The sequence below is a fragment of the Myotis davidii genome, unplaced genomic scaffold (assembly GCF_000327345.1).
Source record: "Myotis davidii unplaced genomic scaffold, ASM32734v1 scaffold60, whole genome shotgun sequence".
NCBI classification, from domain to species: Eukaryota; Metazoa; Chordata; class Mammalia; order Chiroptera; family Vespertilionidae; genus Myotis; species Myotis davidii.
The window spans coordinates 2099798-2119880 of NW_006293007.1; the positions used below are offsets into that span (position 1 = coordinate 2099798).

At 53.7% G+C, this 20083-nt stretch overlaps 1 protein-coding gene across 3 annotated transcripts in view; it reads left to right on the forward strand.

Moving 5' to 3' along the window:
* The window catches only part of WDR25 (WD repeat domain 25), a 146609-nt gene that overhangs the window by 76550 nt on the left and 49976 nt on the right, over positions 1-20083 (forward strand). For all 3 annotated transcript variants that reach the window (XM_006766612.2, XM_006766613.2, XM_015565822.1), the window contains 2 exons: positions 2435-2582; positions 14157-14287. In XM_006766612.2, coding sequence (XP_006766675.2) covers positions 2435-2582; positions 14157-14287 — 279 coding nt within the window. The remainder of the gene's footprint in view (positions 1-2434; positions 2583-14156; positions 14288-20083) is intronic.

Here is a 20083-nt window from a genome sequence, read left to right on the forward strand (position 1 = left end):
CTCTATATATATATATATATATTTTACTGTTTAGCCTTTGGATCTTAGTTCATTAATTTTACTGTATTTTTTTTCTGTTAAAGTCAGACTTGTACATAGTACTGAAAAACAAACAGCAGTTGCCTGCACTCTGCCCTCTGCCATGAATCCACTCCACTTTGAAGGCCCTGGCTCTTTCTCCCGGGGTTCCTGTCTGTGTTGCTGAATGTCAATGCTGCTATTTGGGATTCTTCAGTCTGAGGCCCGGTCCTGGCTCCCTAGGGGGAAGGAGGGACTGAGCTCTCTTAACATTCTGGGAAGGCTGCTCTCGGCCTCTTGTTTTCTTACGCTTGGACCTCCAAGCCCAGGAAACGTGCTTTCCAAGCTTTAGGATGAATTTTCTCATCGTGAAAGGGGAGGTTCTTTCTAGGGTCAGGTTTGTGGGTGTGCGTGGGTTCCTGGGTGTTGTTGAGAGAGTATCCAGGAACCCTGCTGCTAGGACTGCGTGCCTGCCAGCCCCAGGAAGCAAGGCCGCTCTCTGCCCGCAGGGTCCCCACTGCCCGGAATGGGGCTCGTCTTATCCCCGCTTCCTGGAGGAGGAGACCATGGCCCAGAGGGCCAGCAGCATGGGGGGCCCTTGGCCCGACGCCCTTGTGCCGGCTGCAGGGATCTGCAGGGGCTCTTCCTGCTTCCCGTGTTCAGTCCTTGGAGCCGCGCGTGGTAGGTGAGGCCAGGCCCTGGGCTGGCTGCACGCCTGCCTTTTCTCCTGACTCCGTGGCAGCGGGTGGAGTTTCCTGGGCGAGCTGATGACAGCTGAACACAGGCCCTCAATGTACCCTGTGGCCCTGGCTCTTGGAACGAACAATTTATATTGAGGGCTTAGTAGCGTATGTCAGAAGTCAGCAAGTGCACCGGGGGCTTTCTGCCACGGGCCTCACTCTCCCACGGAAAGCCAGGGTGGGAATGGGGACAGTGCCTTCTCTCCTGCAGGCAGACGTGTAAGCACAGGTGTGACAGGCTCTTGTTTGGCTCTTGGTCTTAAAGCAGGACTGTGAAGAGAGGCTGGCCTGGTGCAGCGTCCCCTACGGGGCTGAGCGAGTCCCATCTCGGAGGAGAGGTGCCAGAGATGCAGGCGAGACTGCGTAGAACAGGGAATGTGTGTAGCTGAGCAGCAGAACTTGGGGCATACTGTTTTCTTGTGGGCTTCCTGAACCCCAGAAAAGTTTTTGGGGAAAGCTTCCTCTCAACTCACCAGCCCCAAGCCTTTGCCTTTATACAGGAGAAGTTTAGCTTCCAGATCTGGTTTGATGGTAAACTGAAGGGAATCTAGTTCCACTGCAAGACCCTTCTCCCTGGCTGGGGCCCATTTCTTTTTTTAAAATAATTTTAAAAAAATATGTTTTTACTAGTGACCTGGTGCATGGATTCATGCACATTGAAAGGAAAGTAATTAGAAGGTGGTTGGCAGGCGGGACTGGGCGAGATGGGCCGGATACGCCTTGGAGCCAACCTCCTGTGGTCCTTCCCCATTGTCTGTGGAGTGAGTGGGGTCCCTCTGGCCGGTGGGGTCCCTTGGCCTGGCCTGTGGGGATTGGGCCAAAACTGGTTCTCTGACATCCCCTGAGGGGTCCCGGAGTGCAAGAGGGCACTCTGCAAAGTTGCTGCCGTACAGGGCGTGGAACGCAAATGCAAGTGTGCAGATTCAGGGCTGACAGTTCTCCCGTAACAACATAAACCACAGCCGAAGGTGGAATCAGGGCCCCGCGAGGAATTGGGCTCCTTCCTCTCTGGTTTCGGGGTACGACACTCAAGAACCGCCACTGCCAAGTCACTGCAGCTCAGCAGCTCCTGCGTTGAGCATCTGCCCCCTGGTGGTCAGTGCGTGTCATAGCGATAGTTGGACAGTAGGAGGGACACTTAGCATATTAGCCTTATCTATATATTGATGATTGATTTCAGAGAGGAAAGGAGAGGGAGATAGAAACATCAATGATGAGGGAGAATCATTAATCTGCTGCTTCCTACATGCTCCCTACTGGGGATTGAGCTCGCAACCCTGGCATGGGGGTACGACACTCAAGAACCGCCACTGCCAAGTCACTGCAGCTCAGCAGCTCCTGCGTTGAGCATCTGCCCCCTGGTGGTCAGTGCGTGTCATAGCGATAGTTGGACAGTAGGAGGGACACTTAGCATATTAGCCTTATCTATATATTGATGATTGATTTCAGAGAGGAAAGGAGAGGGAGATAGAAACATCAATGATGAGGGAGAATCATTAATCTGCTGCTTCCTACATGCTCCCTACTGGGGATTGAGCTCGCAACCCTGGCATGTGTCCTTGACCAGAATCGAACCTGGGACCCTTCAGTCTGCAGGACAACGCTCTATCCACAGAGCCAAACCGGCTAGGGCAGGCAGGGCCCATTTCTGACGTCTGCACTGTGCTTGCCCGCAGGTGTGGAACGCGGTGGACTCGGGGAGATGCCTGCAGACCTACTCTCTGCACAGTGAGGCGGTGCGGGCTGCTCGGTGGTCTCCCTGCGGCCAGCGCATCCTCAGCGGTGGCTTCGACTGCGCTCTGCACCTCACCGACCTTGAAACAGGTGCGTTTCTCTGTTGTCACCCACGGCATCCCTTCTGGTATTGGAGCCAGCTTTCCCCTGGGAAGCCCTCCCCGGGTCTGGGCTGGTGTCGGGGCTGTGGGAGGGGGGCCCGGGCCTGGACCCAGGCCTCTCCTCCTCCGAGGAGGAGCCCGCCTGGAGGACAGAGCCCCAAGGTTGTCTCAGCCCCACGCTGTGGGCTGGATAAAGAGGTGGCTTTTTAATCAACTTCTGACATGTAATTTGTCCTGAAATAGATTCAGCTTTATCACCGTGTCCTTTGGTCGGAATCAGTTTAGAATTCCTGTCAATTCATTATCGTTGAAAGCTGTAAGGAATGATTCCAGCGCGTAGGGCGAGTCTGCGTACGAGTTCCGCTTTAATGCCCGCGCTGAAAAGGCATTTGGGCGAGAGGGAGCCGGGCTGGGCAAACCCGAAGGGGGCTCTTGACAAGCAGGGCGAGAAGGCGACGGAAGTCAGCGAGGGAACTTCGTCACCAGCCCTGCTGCGCGGCCGGCACTGTTAGCCCCCAGTCCAGCCACAGCCCGACCTCCTGCCGTGGTTTCCAGGTGAGGTCAGGCCGGGGAGTGCGGAGCTGGGCTCAGACCTCTGCCCCGACCCCCGGGGTGCTGCCTTCTCCTCCCTGGGCTTCTGGGTCACTCTTCTGCTGGGCACCACTGCCAGAGCCAAGAGGGGAGGCCCTGGGGGTCCCTTGAACTCTGGGGCAGCCCCCGCCTGCCTGGCCCAGCAGTGGTGGTGCTGGGGTCTGTGCCTCTCCTGGGGCCCAGCAAGTGGGGGTAGTAACTTTGGGGTTGGACACCCAGCTTCTCCCCAGGAGCTTGGAGGAGGTGCAGGGAGGGCAGGCAGTGGTGGTTAGGGGCAAATGTGGGGTTTGTCTCCCCCCCCATCGAGTGTCCTCGTGCCCTGGGTTGCAGAGGGGCAGCCTTGCAGCGCTTCTGACTGAGCCCCATGCCCTCAGGGAGGGTGGTCATGTGACCGGCGGTCGTGTCAGCAGCTGGGCCTGTGCCCATGACATGTCGCTCTGCGCCTCGGCTGCTGCCCGCGATTATTTCTCCATTTCACAGGTGAGGAAACAGGCTAACAGGATGAGGAGCTTGCTCAGGGCCTCCCGCTGGTGGGTGTCATATGGGGACTTGAGCCCTGTCTGTGCAACTGCAGAGCCTGTGCCCTTTCCGCAGGGCCACATGGACGGCGTGGCTCTTCTCAGCTGAGTGTCTCCCTGACCGTCTGTGGTCTTACCAGGAGCCCCAGGGCTGAGGAGGGAGCCAGGGCTCAGGGAGTTTGGTGCCACTTGGTGACAGCGCCGATGGGTCAGGGATGACAGCAGCAGGTACTGTCACCGAGTACCCACTGCGTGCCAGGACTTACACATGGGCCTCATTTAGGCCCCACTCACCCTTAGAGGCTGCTGCCACCAGAATCCCTTTTTCACACCCTGATCCAGAGGCACGAGGCAGGAGGTAGAGTCAGGGTGCCTGCAGGCCTGCCAGGCTCCGAGCCTTCCACCTGACCTTGTACTCTGTGGCCTGTGCGTCCGATAAGCCATGCTCAGTATCGGAGACAGAGGGGTAAACAAGACCCAGGACCCACCCTGGACCAGCTCCTGGCTGCTGGGAGCCACAGCAGTGCAGAGAGAACCCAGGCCACAGTGAGGCAGTGAGACACAGGAGCTATGAGCAAGTCTAGCCTGGAAGATCAAGGAGGACTTCTTGGGGGAAGAGGAACCTGAGTTGAGGCAGGAATCAGGGGCAGAGAATCAGGGTGCAGGGGCGTGGTTGAGTGGGAGGAAAGTGGGTTCTAGCAGACAGAACAGCAAGGACAGAGTGGTCACAGGAGCATGAACTGTCTGGCATGAGTGGAAATGTGGGGTGTAGGGAGCTGGGTGCAGAAATGGAGCCTGAGCGTCATGAAGTTCAGATCGGCGGGATGCACATTCCTCAGGCGCTGCTCCTCACTGCAGGGTCACTAAGGACCATGGGTGCCGCTGCCCACCCGCCTGCCCACCCGCCCGGCCTGCGGAGTGAGGTGATGCTTTTCATAGCCTGGTGATGCCGGGTTAATCCAATACAAGTTTATTTGATAACATTATTGGATTCCTAGTGGCCCTTTGTCAAGCTCTATCTTCTCAATCAACAGATGTTAAGCAGATAAACAGACACTGTTGGTGTGTGTGTGTGTGTGTGTGTGTGTGTGTGTGTGTGTGTGTGAGGGGGGGGGGAGGTTCTGAAATTTATAGACTTCCAGTCCTCCTGCCTGATAAGTCAGGCACTGTCACAGCAGGTGGCAGTAGGAGGCTGCCGGCTGAGGCTGGAGCGCTCCGGGCAGGTTTCCTGGTAGCGGCAGCTGGTTGGGTGTGTCTGGGGCCCAAGGAGGGGAGGCAGCTGCCTGGCCCTTGTTGGTGGAGCTGTGGCTGGAGGGAAGCTGTCTGGCCCCGCCCTGTGTGCCCCACTAGCTGTGGTTTGCCCAGTGGCAGAGGGAGGGCATGGCCCTGCCCTCAGAGCGTTGCCATCTAGTCTGGGAGGTGATGGGGACTTTTCCACGCACCCCCTCTTCGGGGAATGGCACGAACCACCTGGGTTAAAGGACCACTTTCCTTCATTCGGCGCTTATTGAGCACCTACTGTGAACAAGACCTGGTGCTGGGCTACAGTGGTGAGCATGTTGGATGTCCTTTGTCCCTTGGGGGGCGGGGTAGGGACGAGGGGTTGGGTTTCACGCTTGAGAAAGCCCTTCAGCCCCTAGATGGGGCCTCTCTGGCTGAGGGGTTGTTGGTTTTCATGTCCGTCTCCCTGGCTAGAGCTCTTGGGGCTGAGGCCTGTCCTGGTGGTCTTTGTGGTCCACCATGGAGCCAGGGCTGATGGATGAGACAGAGCTGAGTCTGGCCCTTGCTGGGCAGTCAAACACCAGGGGCCGTCAGGGTGGGGTGGGTGCTCTGCCCTGTTTGCCCTCATCCCCTGACTCGGGTTGCGCTGGGAGCCCCTTACTCGGGTGCCCTCTTCAGCCGAGTCAGGTGGGTGTCTGCAGCGCCTCTGGCTCTCGGCCTGGTCCCATGTCCTGCCCTCTCTCGTCACTGAGTGCGCTCCCTCCTCACTTGCTCTGCCCTTGGTGATGTGGCTTTTTCATTTTAATCTAATTAGAACTCCCTGCCAGGAGAAGGCAACGCAGGGCGTCCTCTCCGCAGTGCTCCGGGAATTAGTCACTCGGTGCCCATTGTCGTTAATGGGAATTTGGCGCCAAGACCATTTATCCTGGTGTCCTCAATCAATACCGTTAAAAATCTGTGGATTCTAAAACGTCAATACCCGGCCTGAAATATGGAGGTCCAGCCACATTTTATCTCGTTAATTTATAGTTCTGACGGGCCACTGGCTTATAGAGCAACCATGAATCAACACTTAAATAAAATCCGCTCACAGATTAATTATTTTTGATGCTCTCGTTTCAGTCTGTAATCTTCCTAACAAAACGTCTCTGGTGCATTAGGCTGAGGTGGCTTCAGGGAACGCTGGCCAGTTCCACCAGGACCCGCATGTCGCCTGCTTTATGAGTCAGCGTCCTGCTTGCCACATCAGCCCGTCTCCTCCCCGTCCTTGGCGGGCTCGCTCAGGTCCAGGCGGTGTGGCTTCTAGCACAGACCAGCCCTCCTATCACCCCAGCCTGGTTGTAGTGGCCTCTGAGGTGAAGAAGACAGTCCTCCCCCTGGAGCCCATGCCCTGGCTAGGCAGACTCCCTGCTCTTCCTGTGCCACCGTCAGCTCTACCACTGTGCGCCAGCCCGTCTGGGACACCCTTCCCAGCGCTGGGGGCACACGTGTGCCAGAGCGTGGGTGGGATGCAGAGGCGGCCGAGTGTCCTCGGGCGGGTCCCTTAGCCTTGTTTCTGCGTCTGTGGGAGGGGCTGACAACCTGGCTGGTGGGCTGTTGAGGGAGAGCTGAGGTGAGGTGTGCAGGGCTTTCTGCAGAATGCCCAGGTCATGGTGGGCACTCAGCAAAGAGTGCCTCTTCCCTCCCTCCATCACTGCCCCGTGGGGCTGTTCAGACGGTAGGAGACAGCGACTTGTTCCTGCGGGTTCCCTGTGTGGACGGGGCAGGTGGGAGGAAGTCCCAGCTTCTCTCCCGCGTCCCGCTTTTCCATGACTACATGGCCCGTAGGTGGGGTAGCAGCTTTCTTCTCGTGATGGGACGGCATGTGCTTTTGCATGGGGAGGGTGTCCTCTGCACTGGACCCCACTGCGTGCAACATCGCTGTCCTCAGCCCTTGGCTGGCTCCTGCTCCTCTGGGTGGCCCTGTCTTTTGGGGAGGGGAGGGCGTTATGGCGCATGGAAATGAGTGGCCCACTGGTCTGGACCCATAAATGATTTCTCTTGGTTTCCTAGAACGGTCTTCCCGTGCCGCCCTCGCTCTTGCATCATGATGGGGCCCCACCACAGAAACGCTGCAAGGACACTGGAGGGCAGATGGCTGAGTGTTCACCGTGGCCAGGCCACGCTGAAATGAGTGAATGGATGCCAGACCCTTTGCTTATTCCACCTTTCGTCTCCACACGAGCCTGGGAGGGGAGTGTTTTTACCCCCATTTCATTGACCCAGACTCAGAGGCTTAGAGTGTTTGGTGAGGTGCTTGGGGCCATGCCACCAGCAGACCCGGTGGGCCTCCAGCTCCAGCTCCAGCTCCAGCTCCAGCTCCAGCTGTGACTGTGGAGGCTTTGCCCATTGACCCTGGGGAGCGGCGCGCCCTCGCCACATCTATTTTCATGCTCTGGACAAACTGTTTGCTCAAGCCGATTCGGGGAGCCCACTTGGTGCTCACCAGGCAGCTGGCTCGCCACCTGCAGAGGGGACCCCGGGGCTTCTGGGTGGAAGGCATGCCCAGACGGATCTTGGCTGATCCCTCTGATTAAGTGAGCGGCTGAAGGACGTTTCCGCGGCCATCGACAGCCGCCGCTCAGCAGGAGAAATGTTAGCCCTGACGGTTTTAGAACACTTGGCGTAGGAAGGATGAGCAGCATCCAAATTAGAACCCTGGCAAAGAGCGCCAGGGCTCACGGGGCCTCAGAGAAGGGGCCTCATTGGACTAAGCCTTCAGAGGGGGCCGCCCCCTGGGCCGTGAGAGGGGCTCGGTCCCCTCCATTCTCAGCTTTTGAGCACCACGATCGTGTGTCCCCCAGCACATCTCAGAGGGGCTCGGTGAGGCGTCCTTCAGGGGCTTGTGGGGACCAGGAGGCACGTGCCCAACAAGCAGGAGCGGGATGTGGGCCTCCTGTGGTGCCGAGCTCCCGATGGCGCAGGCGCGGTGTGTGTGTGTCCACTCCTTGGGTCCTAGGGGTTTCACTACGAGGTCCAGACCCGAGGCTCCGAGGGGCTCGTGGCCCAGCGAGGTCTGAACTGTTGCCCACCCACCTTCATGCCCTCCCTCCCGCCCACTGATGCAGGCAGGGCCACACAGGCACTTCTGCCTCCCCTCCACCCCCTGCATCTGGGACCCCACTTCTAAGCTCATCCCTTCACTGAAGCCCCTCCCAGCCTCTCGTATACGTGTCTGTGCTCCAAGGCTGTACCCTCCTCAGCCCCATCCCCACTCCCACGCACACAGTTGTTCTCTGACCCTTGTTTTCCATTCTTTCCACACAGCTTTGCAGTGAGAGGCTGAGTCTGGTCGTGGATATTAAGCCAGATGTAATTAAACTCCAGCGAAACGCTTGCCAGCCGCACCTCACACTTGGAAAGTGCCCAGAGGCCTTACCACATCTCACCACCCCGTCTTGTTAGCTTCTAGCTCTGCGCATGCCCGCGTCTGGATCCGGGGAAGCGGCTTTCCGTCCACAGCCCTGTCTCATTCATTACCACTTTACCACGACTGCACAGTGGAGATGCTTATCTCTGTGTGTAATTGTGACCGGGGGCCATTTGGCACCCCTCTTAGGTAAGATGACCTCTGTTGGAGAATCCTGGAGCCTCAACATGGTCATGCCATGTTTGCTTTCCAGGGGTGATTTCTGAGTCCCAGGAAATCAACTTAGGGAAAACCTTTGGGACAGACCTTGTTTGCAAGTTGGAAAGTCTTTTTAAAAAAGATACTTGGGAAATTTGGTCTTGTTCAGATCATTAAGACCAGTGGCTCAACTTGATATAACGAAATCATGGCCACAATCACTCTCTCTTCTGTTACTGGGGTTGTTGCCGCCGCCGCCCATGGGGCCTCTCAGCTGCCGGGGGCTTGCTATCTCACCTGCATTACTGTCACAGCAGCCTCGTGAGGCGAGTTTTATCATCCCGATTTTACGTGGAGGAGCCCGTGAGTCTGAGATGGCTGCCGGCTGATCCAGAGGGAAGGTTCAGGCCGGTGGGACTCTCGCCCGCACCCTTCCCAGTCTGCCCCGTGTGCCAACATGGCCCCTGTTTTTGATTCAGAGAGTCTGATTTGAAAGTTAGTAATCTCCTTTTCTCGTTAGCTTTGAGTCAGGATGGTTAAATTTACAGCTGGCTGAATACTTCCCAGAGGATGAGTGGAACGATATTGATTTTAGCGAAATGAGTCATATGCCGCCTGGCTGGGAGCGCAGGCTCCATCACCAGGAGCTGACAACATCAGCTTTCCCTTGTCAACGTCTTCCCTACGTGGTCCCGAGTCTCTGGGTGTGCACAAAGAGCTAAGCACAAGGTAGGGTCACGCACAGCTCGCAGGCAGGCGCGGCGGGGTGCAGAGAGCTGGGCCCTGGTAGGCAGGTCCGGCCTCCATCCAGCACGGCGGACTCCCGTGGCCCTGGATGAAGCTGCGCCTCGCCGAGCTTCCGTCTCCCGAGCTGGGAAATGTGTTAAGTACACCTGCCACATCGGGTTGTGGCGGGGGAGGGGCAGGTGCCCGCCCCAGGCAGGCCCAGAGATAATGGGCCATCTCCTAGAGAAGGGGGCACGGACCTCCCTTTTCTTTCTTGGGGACCATTCTTGGATTTCATCTGAACTGGGCTGAGAGGAAGAGGAGGACCCTCACCCTTGCAAACCTGGAGCCCTGTGTGTTGATTGGTGGCCCAGGGTAGGTGCAGGGTGGACAGGCAGTGTCGCCCCGGCCGCGTGCGGGTGGTCGCCTCTGGGGACCTCGCTGTTTGCACCTGAGAAAGGAAGAGGGACAACTTCAAGGCGTTAGCTGGCCAGTGTTACCAGCTGCCTTCTCAAAGCAATATTAGTGATGGAAGCATTAGCAGTTAATAACAGTGTCAGGAGAACAGATCGAGCTCCTGCATTCTGTTTTAAACATGTTTTTGCTGACGATTTTTAGTTTATTTGTGTCATTATTGATTGAGGAAGGAAAAGAAGTGATTTTTCCTAACTCCAAGAGGATCAACAGTTCTTATATTGGTTGATTTCATTATAACAAGATCAATACAGTCTGTGTTAGTGGATTACATATTTTAAAACTCCATTTCCTATAAGCAGCATACAGTGAGTAATAGAATTTTCTTTAACAAACATGTAGACAAGCGAGATAGTCATAAGGTTAAAGGTTACGTAGCAGCTAACTGTGTGCTTCGCCAGGAGAGGAGCGTCACCAGGAGAGGCCTGACCAACAGTCTGCTCTGTTTATGAAAGGTCCGAGGAGCAACAGCTCCGCACGCAAGGACCTTCACCCCCAGCGAGGCCGCGGTTCCTGTTCAAGACCGTTTCCGATAAATGGTTCCCAGCCTCTATCCCTATCTCCTTGGCAAGACGCACAGGCCAGCCCACAGCATTTTGTTCTCATGGCCTCGCAACAAAAACTCCAAGTCACCCACCTCTCAAGGTTCCTGCTGCCCAGAACCCGCATCCCTCAGCTTCAGCTTTTAGTGTAACTGAGGATGAATTCAGTCATTCCGGTTCAATTTTCTCAAATGACAATAGCTCCCTTCTGTAGCTTGCTGTCTGCCTTGCCATGTGGAGTGCTTTGTGTACCTGCTGCGTGTGCCCTTGGACAGCCTTGTGTTCCTGAGGGCGTGCGTGCGACCCCGCGGCGACGGGGCATGCCCGGGGCCCATCCACTGGAAGTGGCAGAGCTGGGGTGAGACCGGGTCCCTGGGATGCTCAGCTGTTCTGCTGACCGCCTCCCGCTGCCGAGAACATGCCGACGAGGTGGCTGGGAGCCTGGTTTCCGAGCCTCGTCTTGTCCGAGGCTGCTTCACCAAACAGAAATTCCCCCTTAGTCTTTCCCGTTGGGTATCTTAGTCTTTAACAATTAAAAAATCTTTTAGTTTTGAATTTTTTTAACAAAGGAATATAGGAAAGGCTTAGTTGTTATACGGTAAGTGGGAATAGGGAAAATATATAAACTCTAGCTTGTCTTCTAACTGGAAAATTTTAGTTCTGAAAAGACATAGACTCTCTCAATCTCCTTAGAGGGTTGAGGAAGAATAACATATTCAGAAATACTTTTTTTTTAACCACCAAAAGCTCAATCATCATCTTTTAGCAACTCAGCTCTCACTTTCCCTCCCGTCTCCCCCCCATTGTTGGCAAGACGGTGTCACTGCACTTTTTGAAAACCTAGGCGAGTTCACTGCCGTTTCTGAAACAAGCATATGTTCTGTGCTGTGCTCCAAGAGAGAGGGAGACATTTTTCTCCAGACAGACGAGCTTGTTTTTCCTTTTGGACTCGGGATTGGCAGTGAGTCCCAGTCGAGCAAGAAGTCGGCAGTAGGCACCGTCGTCTCCATCAGGAGAAAAGACTCAGCCTGCGGGGGCCTTCTTGGTGCGGTGCAGGCTGCCCTGGCGTCTGAGAGATCCTGTTCCACCCAGAGGACGTGACTGGGGCCTGCCCTCAGCCCCCAGTGGGGTCCCCCGGCCACCAGGCAGGAGCCAGTGTCTTCAGACCTGTGCTGCAGGCCAGAGGCCCGACCTGGATGCCCTGTGGTGCTGCCCCCAGTCCCGGATGGGCGGGCGAGTGGAGACGGAAGGGAGGTGCCCGCCTGCTCCTCCTCCCCGGGATGGGGACTTGCTAACTGAGGACATCATGGTTGGGTCCTGACTACCCTCTTGGGTTCCAGACGGGCTTCAGGAAGGAAAAGGATCAGCTCGAGGAATACCAGCTTCCCAACCAGATCAGTTAATTGCTGCTTCCCTAATTACAGGGATGGAGCACTCGCCCACCCCAAGTCTGCTCATCTCCCGTGTCTTTCTAGAATCCTTCATTTTTAGAAAGCAGGGTTACAAAAACATTAGTGCAATTTAAAGTCACTTCATGCTGGCGAATCTCTTCCCAGCCTTTGCCCACGTCAATCCTGCGTAGTCCTCTTGTAATTCAGAAACAGGCGTCAGGCATTGTCCATCGCCCACGGAGCGCTGCCTCTGATTCCAGTGTCACACGGCTTTTCACCGTCCCGCCAGGCAGGGCGCTGTGTTCGCCTCCGCCGCCCCTGGGGGGTGGGGGTGGGGGCAGCAACTGGGCTGCTGGGTGCGGTCCCTCACCGGTACCAGTGACAGGCCGCGACGTGGCCAGCTCCCGACGACACGGCTGACCCGGGATGGCCATGAGCACCTTTGCACATTGCATTTTGTTGCAGAATCGTCAAGGGGCTTGTTAGGCTTAAAGAGGTATAGTCTTCATTTGTAAAAGGTCAAGTGTTTCCAAAATTGTCTCTGATGACAAGTGGCTGCCAATTGTCGGCCTCTGGAAGATATTAGGAAAAAGTCAACACACTTATTCATTCATTAAGGCGAAGGTGAGGCTTTAGCAGAGAACGAGGGAAACTGCTTTCGAAAAAATTGGTCCTACCAAAAGAACGTTAGGAAAACATGTTTTTAATTGTTCGCATCGTTCTGTAATTTTCGTTGCCAAACTCGATGTAAAGTGTCACCTATTAAAAACTCTGATACCTGCACCCTTAACATGGGAACAGCATTTTTCCAATCAGCTTTAAAATACTTGCAATGAAAATTTCAATGGATTTGGAATGGGGTTGTTCAGTTGCAGGAGCCAGTATTGGACACCGGGGGAGGGGCCTTTTAGAGCTACATGTTCGCACACTGCTCACCCCCGTCCACGCGCTTCTGGAAGGGGCTTTGTGGCTCGGACAGACTTCAGGGAATAAACAGAGGCTGGAACCGGGCTACTTTCAAATCACTGACTGACAAAGAAGTTCCTTGCATTGAAAGAAAGGGAAGTATAGTCAGTCCTGTCATTCTTACTGAAAATATTAGGACTCATTAATGATTTCAGAGCAGTTTGTTGATCCTCTTCGTAAATGGCATGTTGATATATTTAAAAATACTGGTTATTTTCTCCTTGTCTCATCCTTTAAAGTAGTCTGTTTTTGGTATTTGTTGTAATGTTCAGAGTACGTTGTATCACTAATGAATAAGCGTGCAGAGGTTGGGCGGGTGAGCTCCCGGCTTCTCACGGATGGGGCACATGGTCAGCCAGCCCCGAGACCCATCCAGGTCAGGGTACCGGTCAGTGGCTCTCGTGTCCTTCCCTGGTGATGTGGTGGGACATTCCGCCAGGTGTGTGGGGTCCTGAACACGAAGCAGGGCGGCCTTCAGGAAGTGCTTTCTGTAAGAGGAAGTGACACGGGAGAGGTCGGGGTTCTTGGCCACCAGCTTCTTGTGCCCCTCACTGCCCCCTGCCTCAGTCCCCTGGGGGGCTTCCCATGGGCCAGCGGCAGTCAGGCATGTCCCTTGTGGCCAGGAGAGCCGTTGCCGGCTTCTCTGCAGGAAGCCGCCAGGCTGGCGTGACCTGGTGTGGTGGCCGGAGCCTGGGGACATGCACAGAGGCAGCCCTCAGACTCTCTGTGTTGAGAACGGCCCCCACGCCAGCCCGGTTCCTCACTGCGCTTTTGGGGGGTTGAATTGGACCCATGAGAACGACAGCCAGTGCTCGGGTGCGAGATGCGACTGTGAAGACGGAGGAGCGCTGGCCTGGATTCCCCGAGACCAGCTCAGGGCACACGGACACTTGCACAAGGCATGTAAGTGCTTGATGCCCGTCTGATGGCAGATACATAAGGACACGGACGGACTTGAGTCCTGCAGAACCGGTGGGACTCTGAGGGTCCATACCACCTGTGTGTCGGGAGTTTGGGCCAATGTGATGTCACACTCTCCTTTGTCACCAGAGTCTCCTGCCACCCCCACTCCAGGCGCAGTACCAAATCCTTCGTGGGTGATTAAGGTTGTGATTGTAAGATGGCTGGTCCTACAAAGACCATTCTGGAGGCCCCTGGTTTCCTTCAGACTTGCAGACCCCAGGAAGCGACTCTGCTGTGTGAGCTGTGCAGCTTGGCCATGTTGCTCAGCCTCCCCAGTGTGGGGTGTTTCTGTTGTGAAGTGGGTCAGAGCGCACAGAAGGCTGCGTTCAAGGATCCAGCCGCTAGTTTAGCCCCGGGGAGGGGGTCCCGCTAATCAGGGCCCAGGGGCCGAGAGTGAGGCCAGAGTTGCTGCTGCCGCTCTTGTTTCCAGGGTGTCTTCCCTGGCCGCCTCGGGCCCAGGTGGGCAGTGTTGGCCTGTAGCTCCATCCCAGGTGGCGTCTTTGTCTTAAAGATACTTATTTTGTGATCTGAGTATTTTTCTCTCTTCTCTTTTTTGTGGTGTAGGAACCCAGGTATTCAGCGGTCAGAGTAACTTCAGAGTCACTACCTTGAAATTTCATCCGAAAGACCACAACCTTTTTGTGTGTGGGGGCTTCAGCTCTGAGGTCAAAGCCTGGGATGTGAGGGCCGGCAAGGTAAGCCCGTCTTCTTCTCCTGGCCTTCCCTCGGAGAGCCTGCCATGGCGATTTTAATGGCTGGGGGCAGGTCCACACCTCCAGCTAGGATGCTTCAGATGGATTAAATACCACTACTTTTTAATCAGTGCTAAGCATAATTTTTAGATGTTTTGAGAAACAATTTTGAGTTGTTAGACTATTAAAACACCATCAGTGCCATTCTGTACAGTATAGTACCAACAATATTTATTGAACAGCTACTATGTGCAAATGCTTCCAGATAATATAAAATGAATGAACCTCAAGGGAATTAATGTGTGATACAGATAACTGATGCGGATGAGTGTGTGTGTGTGTGTGAGAGAGAGAGAGAGAGAGAGAGAGAGAGAGAGAGAATGTGGGCGAGAGAGGGAGGGAGACAGAGAGAGGCCAGCATTCAGAGGCAGGGAGTGCTTTCAGCTTGCTGTGAGGAAGGCTTCTTCGAGGAGACTGTGTTCCTTTTGGGGCTTAAAGGCTGCTTACCATCAGTCCCCCAGGGTAATGATCTCCACTCCCACCCTGCACACAGCCTGCTGCTCCTGTCCCCTTCACCAAGCTAATAAGGGCAGCCCTATCCCTTCTAGTCGTTCGGGCCAGAACCATCAGAATCACCCTGTCTCTGCCTTTCTGTACCCCTAAACCCAACCTGCCAGGAGATCTGGTCATGAGTCTGGATTAAGCTGCTATTGCCTCCCACTGGTATCATTGTAGAGGCGTTCTGTCTGGTGTCTCTTCCCCTCTATGCCCCTTGCAGTTTGTTCTCAACAACTGGAGGCCAGAGTGGTCTGTGACAGTGTATGCCTAATATGTAGCCCGTCTGCTCAGAGCCCTCAGGCTCAGGTCTTACTCACAGTGAAAGTCAGTGTCCCTGCTGTGGCCCACTGGCCTGCATGATCTTCTCATCCCCACTAGCTTCCTTGCCTTTCCTAGAACACACCAGCACATTCCAGCCTCAGGGCCTTTGTACTTGCTGCTCCTTTTGCCTGGAATGTTTTTTCTCCCAGTGTTCTGCTGGAGGCTCATGCCCTCCCTTCTGCAGGGTTCTACTCAAATGCCACTTCTCCAGGGAGGCCATCCCTGACCACCATGCCAGCTGCCCCCCGGCATTCAGTAGTCTCCTTTGCACTTATCATCACCTGGTTTTACATGTTCATTTATTTGCCTGTCTCCTTCCATCTATATATATCAGTGGTTCTCAACCTTCCTAATGCCGCGACCCTTTAATACAGTTCCTCATGTTGTGGTGTGTAATTATATATGTGTTTTCTGATGGTCTTAGGCGACCTCTGTGAAAGGGTCGTTCGACCCCAAAGGGGTCGCGACCCACAGGTTGAGAACCGCTGATATATATAAAAGGCTAAGTGCCCATCCGACCTGTAGCCATGATGTGCACTGACCACCAGGGAGCAGACGCTCAACACAGGAGCTGTCATGACGCACACTGGCCATTTAAAAATAAACAGCACCACAGACCTGGCACTGACAAACCAACACTTGGTTTCCCCCAAGTGGGACACAGGCCCTGCCACCACCCCGGAGTGACACCCCACCAAATCACAGCCAATGCTGCCAAGACTCCATGGTGCAAAATGCGACCCACAGCCCAGCGCAGCCCAGAAATGGTCGCTGTGGACACCAGGTAATGACGTTGCATAGCAACGCCCAGCTTCCTCTCCCTAGTGGCTAACCTCCTTAGAGTTTCTTCACCCCAGGAACATGACTTGCTTTATAGCCAGGTGTAAACATTTTACACTTTAACCAAATGTTTGTGAAGTGTTTTCACATGCCTCATCTCATTTGATCCTGGAGTAGGTAGATAGGAGACTCGGTGGAATCCTATTTTCTTTTCATTAGCTGGAAAATGGAAATTTAGAAAGTTTAGAAACTTGACCCAACTGAAAGAAGTAAGAAATGGCGGACCTTGAAAATGACTTCAGGGTTTGTTTCGCACATGTGGGATACATATAAAGCTCTCGCTGTCGCCAATCGCACGTGTGTGTTTCGATCTGTCATTGTCTAGTGTGAGTTTGGTTGACACTTCTATTATAGAGAAAGGGCGAATAGCGATATTAAAATATTTCTTCTAATTAATTTTCTTTCAGTGTGCACGAATCCGTGCACCGGGACACCAGTGAGAACATACGATCCTCCAAGGCAGAGGGTTTTGTCTGTTTTGTTTGTTGCTGACTTCTAGCTTCTAGAACAGTGCCTGGCATATAGCAGGCATGCAACACATCTTGGTTGCCTGAGTGAATGAATGAGGGAGGAAGGCAGTCATGCCGAGCGTACAGTACAGGAAGTGATAATATGAAATGTGGGCAGGGACTAGTGACCGGCTCACCTTGACTGGACATGGGCTCCGGGCAGTGGGACAGGCCCAGGAGGAGGCTGTCAGTGCTGTGGGTCTTGGTTTGGATTAGCAGAGGGGAGCTGTGGGAGGCTTGTGAGGAGGGTGCCAGGATCAGGGCTGAGGAGGATTCATGGAGGGGTGAGGAAGAGCACGGACTGACTGGGGCCTCGACAGTCAGGAGGGTTTGTATTCAGGATCTGAGAAGTACTGCCGTGGTCTGAAGAAGGCACACAGCCCCTAGGGTTTGTACTTGACTTTGAAAGAAGGCGGCGCAGAATGTCAGTGTCCCAGCCTGAAGGGCTCCAGCCTGCAGCACCTGCACCTAAAGGTCCCACCTGAAGGCTGCCCTAGACAGGTGCAGCCCCCAAGCAGGCGTGTGTTAGCAGAGGCCTGTGCAGGTGGCCGGGGTGGAGGGAGGTGAGACAGCGCCCCCAGGGCCAGGCATCTGAAGGCATCTTGCTTAAAGTACTTCACAGGTTGGAGAGTTAGTGCACAGACAGATGTACTCTTTTTTTTTTCTTTCTTTTTTTATTTATTCATTTTTTATTGTTGACAGTATTACAGAGGCCCCCTTTCCCTCTCATTGTCCCCCTGCCCCCAATCCCTGCCTCACCTAGGCCTTCACTGCACCATTGTATGTGTCCACGGGCTATACATATATGCATGTAAGTTCTTTAAGCTAATCTCCCCCCTCCCCCTTGTCTCTGAGATGTGTCAGTCTGTTCCATGCATCCATGTCTCTGGATCTATTTTGTTCATTAGATTCCACATATACATGAGATCATGTGATATTTGTGCTTCTCTGACTGGCTTATTTCACTTAGCATAATACTCTCCAGGTCAATCCATGTTGCTACAAAGGGTAAGAAATTCTGCCTTTTTACTGCTGCAAAGTATTCCGTGGTATAAATGTACCATGGCATTTTTATCCACTTATCTGCTGATGGGCACTTGGGCTGTTTCCAGATCTTAAATATTGTAAATTGCGCTGCTATGAACATAGGGGTGCGCGTATAGTCTTTCTAGTTGAGTTTTGGGACTCATAGGATATCTTTCCAGAAGTGGGATTGCTGGGTCAAACTGTGGTTCCTTATTTAATTTTTGGGCAACTCCATACTGTTTTCCACAGTGGCTACAGCAGTCTGCATTCCCCTCAGCAGCAGATGTACTCTTTCAGATAAAAAAGTCATGCAGGCGCCCCTGTGCCCGTTCAGCAGCTTCCTCCTGAGGCTGGAGTGCTCAGCCCACCACTGACTGGGGCTGGACACAGCCCCACCGCTCAGGCCACCCAGTAGGTGGGACCCACCACCAACCGAAGAAATAAGTTTGAAAGAAAATAGTTTCTAAAAAAAAAAAGTGTTTTTTTTCTTAAATCACACTTTTCTTTTTAAACAAAGAAACTCTTTTTACAAAAATATTTTGGAAAGAGAGAAAAGTTATCCATAAAGAAGTGGACAGCCCTCGCCGTTTTGGCTCAGTGGATAGAGTGTCGGCTTGTGGACCAAAGGGTCCTAGGTTCAATTCCGGTCAAGGGCACATTCCTTGGTTGCAGGCTCCTCCCTGGCCCGGGCCCTGGTCGGGGCTCAGGTAGGAGGCAACCAGTCGATGTATTTCTCTCACATCGATGTTTCTCTCTGTGTTTCCTTCTCTCTTCTACTCTCCCTAAAAATCAATGGAAAAATATCCTTGGGTGAGGGTTAACAAAGAAAAACAAAAAGAAGTGGACACAGTGGTATTTTAGAAAAATACTAGCACACTTATGTTTGGGAAAATACGTGATGAATGAAAGAAAGCACTGGAAAGAGCTGTGGAGTTGGAATCTCTTGGCCACATGATCTCCGGATTCCCCAGCCCCTTCCGAGGGCCCTGTCCCTCGAAGGTGCCCTCCCTGCTTCTAGCCTGAAAAACCGAACATATCAGAAATTGCTCACCAAGGACGCCATCTGATTGAAGAGTTTGTTACAAATATCAGATTTTCTCCTGGGGCTGAGGCCAGCTGACATGGTCTGAAAATGCTGGGGGAGAAGCAATTCAAAGCATCGGTTGCTGTGACTGGTACTGGCGTGTTTCAGGTCTCTCCCAGGCTAATAATACGGGTAGAGGGATGTGCAGTGTTTGTTTCTACTCCCTTCTTACCAGCAATCCGACTGCTTCTGCCCCCCTACCCTGCTCCATTTGCACCAGCCATGCAGGCTTCAGGAACAGCTCTTTCCTGCTTCAGTTGTTCCCTCTGGCAGGTGTTGTGAGAGCCTCACCTGGACTCTGCAGGAGGAAGGGAGGGGACAGGCACTGGCTCCTCCCAGCTGGGTGGCTCCCTGCCCAGTGTCCTGGGCGCTGTCCCAGGTGCTGAACGCCTGGCTCTCCCTGGCCAACGCAGGAACCTGGAGGGCCCAGCCAGCCATTGGGCTTTTTCTGACTGGAAACTAATCGAAGGTGGAAACAGGAGGGACACAGATCTCGGCTTAAAACCAAGTCATGCTTCCCCTTTAAAATACGATAGAAAGCCCTGTTTTGTTGGAAAAGCAATACGTGATTATATGGGGGGCGGGGAAAGGAGGGAAATGAGGCAAGAGTTGGTGGAACTAGCCAAAGGTAAACTTAGTAATTTTTGATATTTTCTTTCCCCCCTGTGTGGGGTTTTTGGAGAAAACACTGTTCGGTCTTATTTTTATACATTATTTTATATGTTGCTTTTCTCAGAGCATTGTGAGGGTTTTCCTTGTTATCACAAATGCCTGCAGGATTTTCGTTAAGTCCCTTTGACCCAGCGTGCTGACCGGCTCCTTGCCTCATCCCTGGCTCAGAGCAGTGTCTGACATAGCAAGCCCTCGATGAATATGGATCGAATGAGTCAATTCCACATGGTTCAGCTTACTAAACAGTTTCCCTAAGTTGGATGTTTAGCATGCCCTCCTTTCCCATTTAAAAGTAATTGATCTAAAGAGGGAGGTCAGAGGTCAGCAAACAACAGCCTGGGGCTAAATCTGGCCCACCACCTGTTTTTATAAGTAAAGTTTTATTGGAACACAGTCACACTCATTCATTTATGTATCACCTGTGGCTGCTTTTATGCTACAGAGATGGAATTGAGTAGTTGCAACAGAGACCACATGGCCCACAAAGCCAAAAGTATTCACGACCTGTCAGACCCCTGCTATGCATAGATCTGGCCGTGACATCTGTCACCCTGTTGATTGTTGGGACTAATTGCCCTGATCTGGCTGACAGGGTGGGGGTCTCTGTGTACACCCCCCCCCCCCCCCGTTATGAGCATCCTTGCAGGAACCATGTGCTCAGAGAATGTCTTTTCCAGAGAACTATTCTCTAGTCAAGGGTCTGAGGTGTTTCTTGTTACCACCTCCAAACAAACATCCCGGTCCACATTATTGTACACTAGGGGCCCGGTGCATGAAATTCGTGCATGG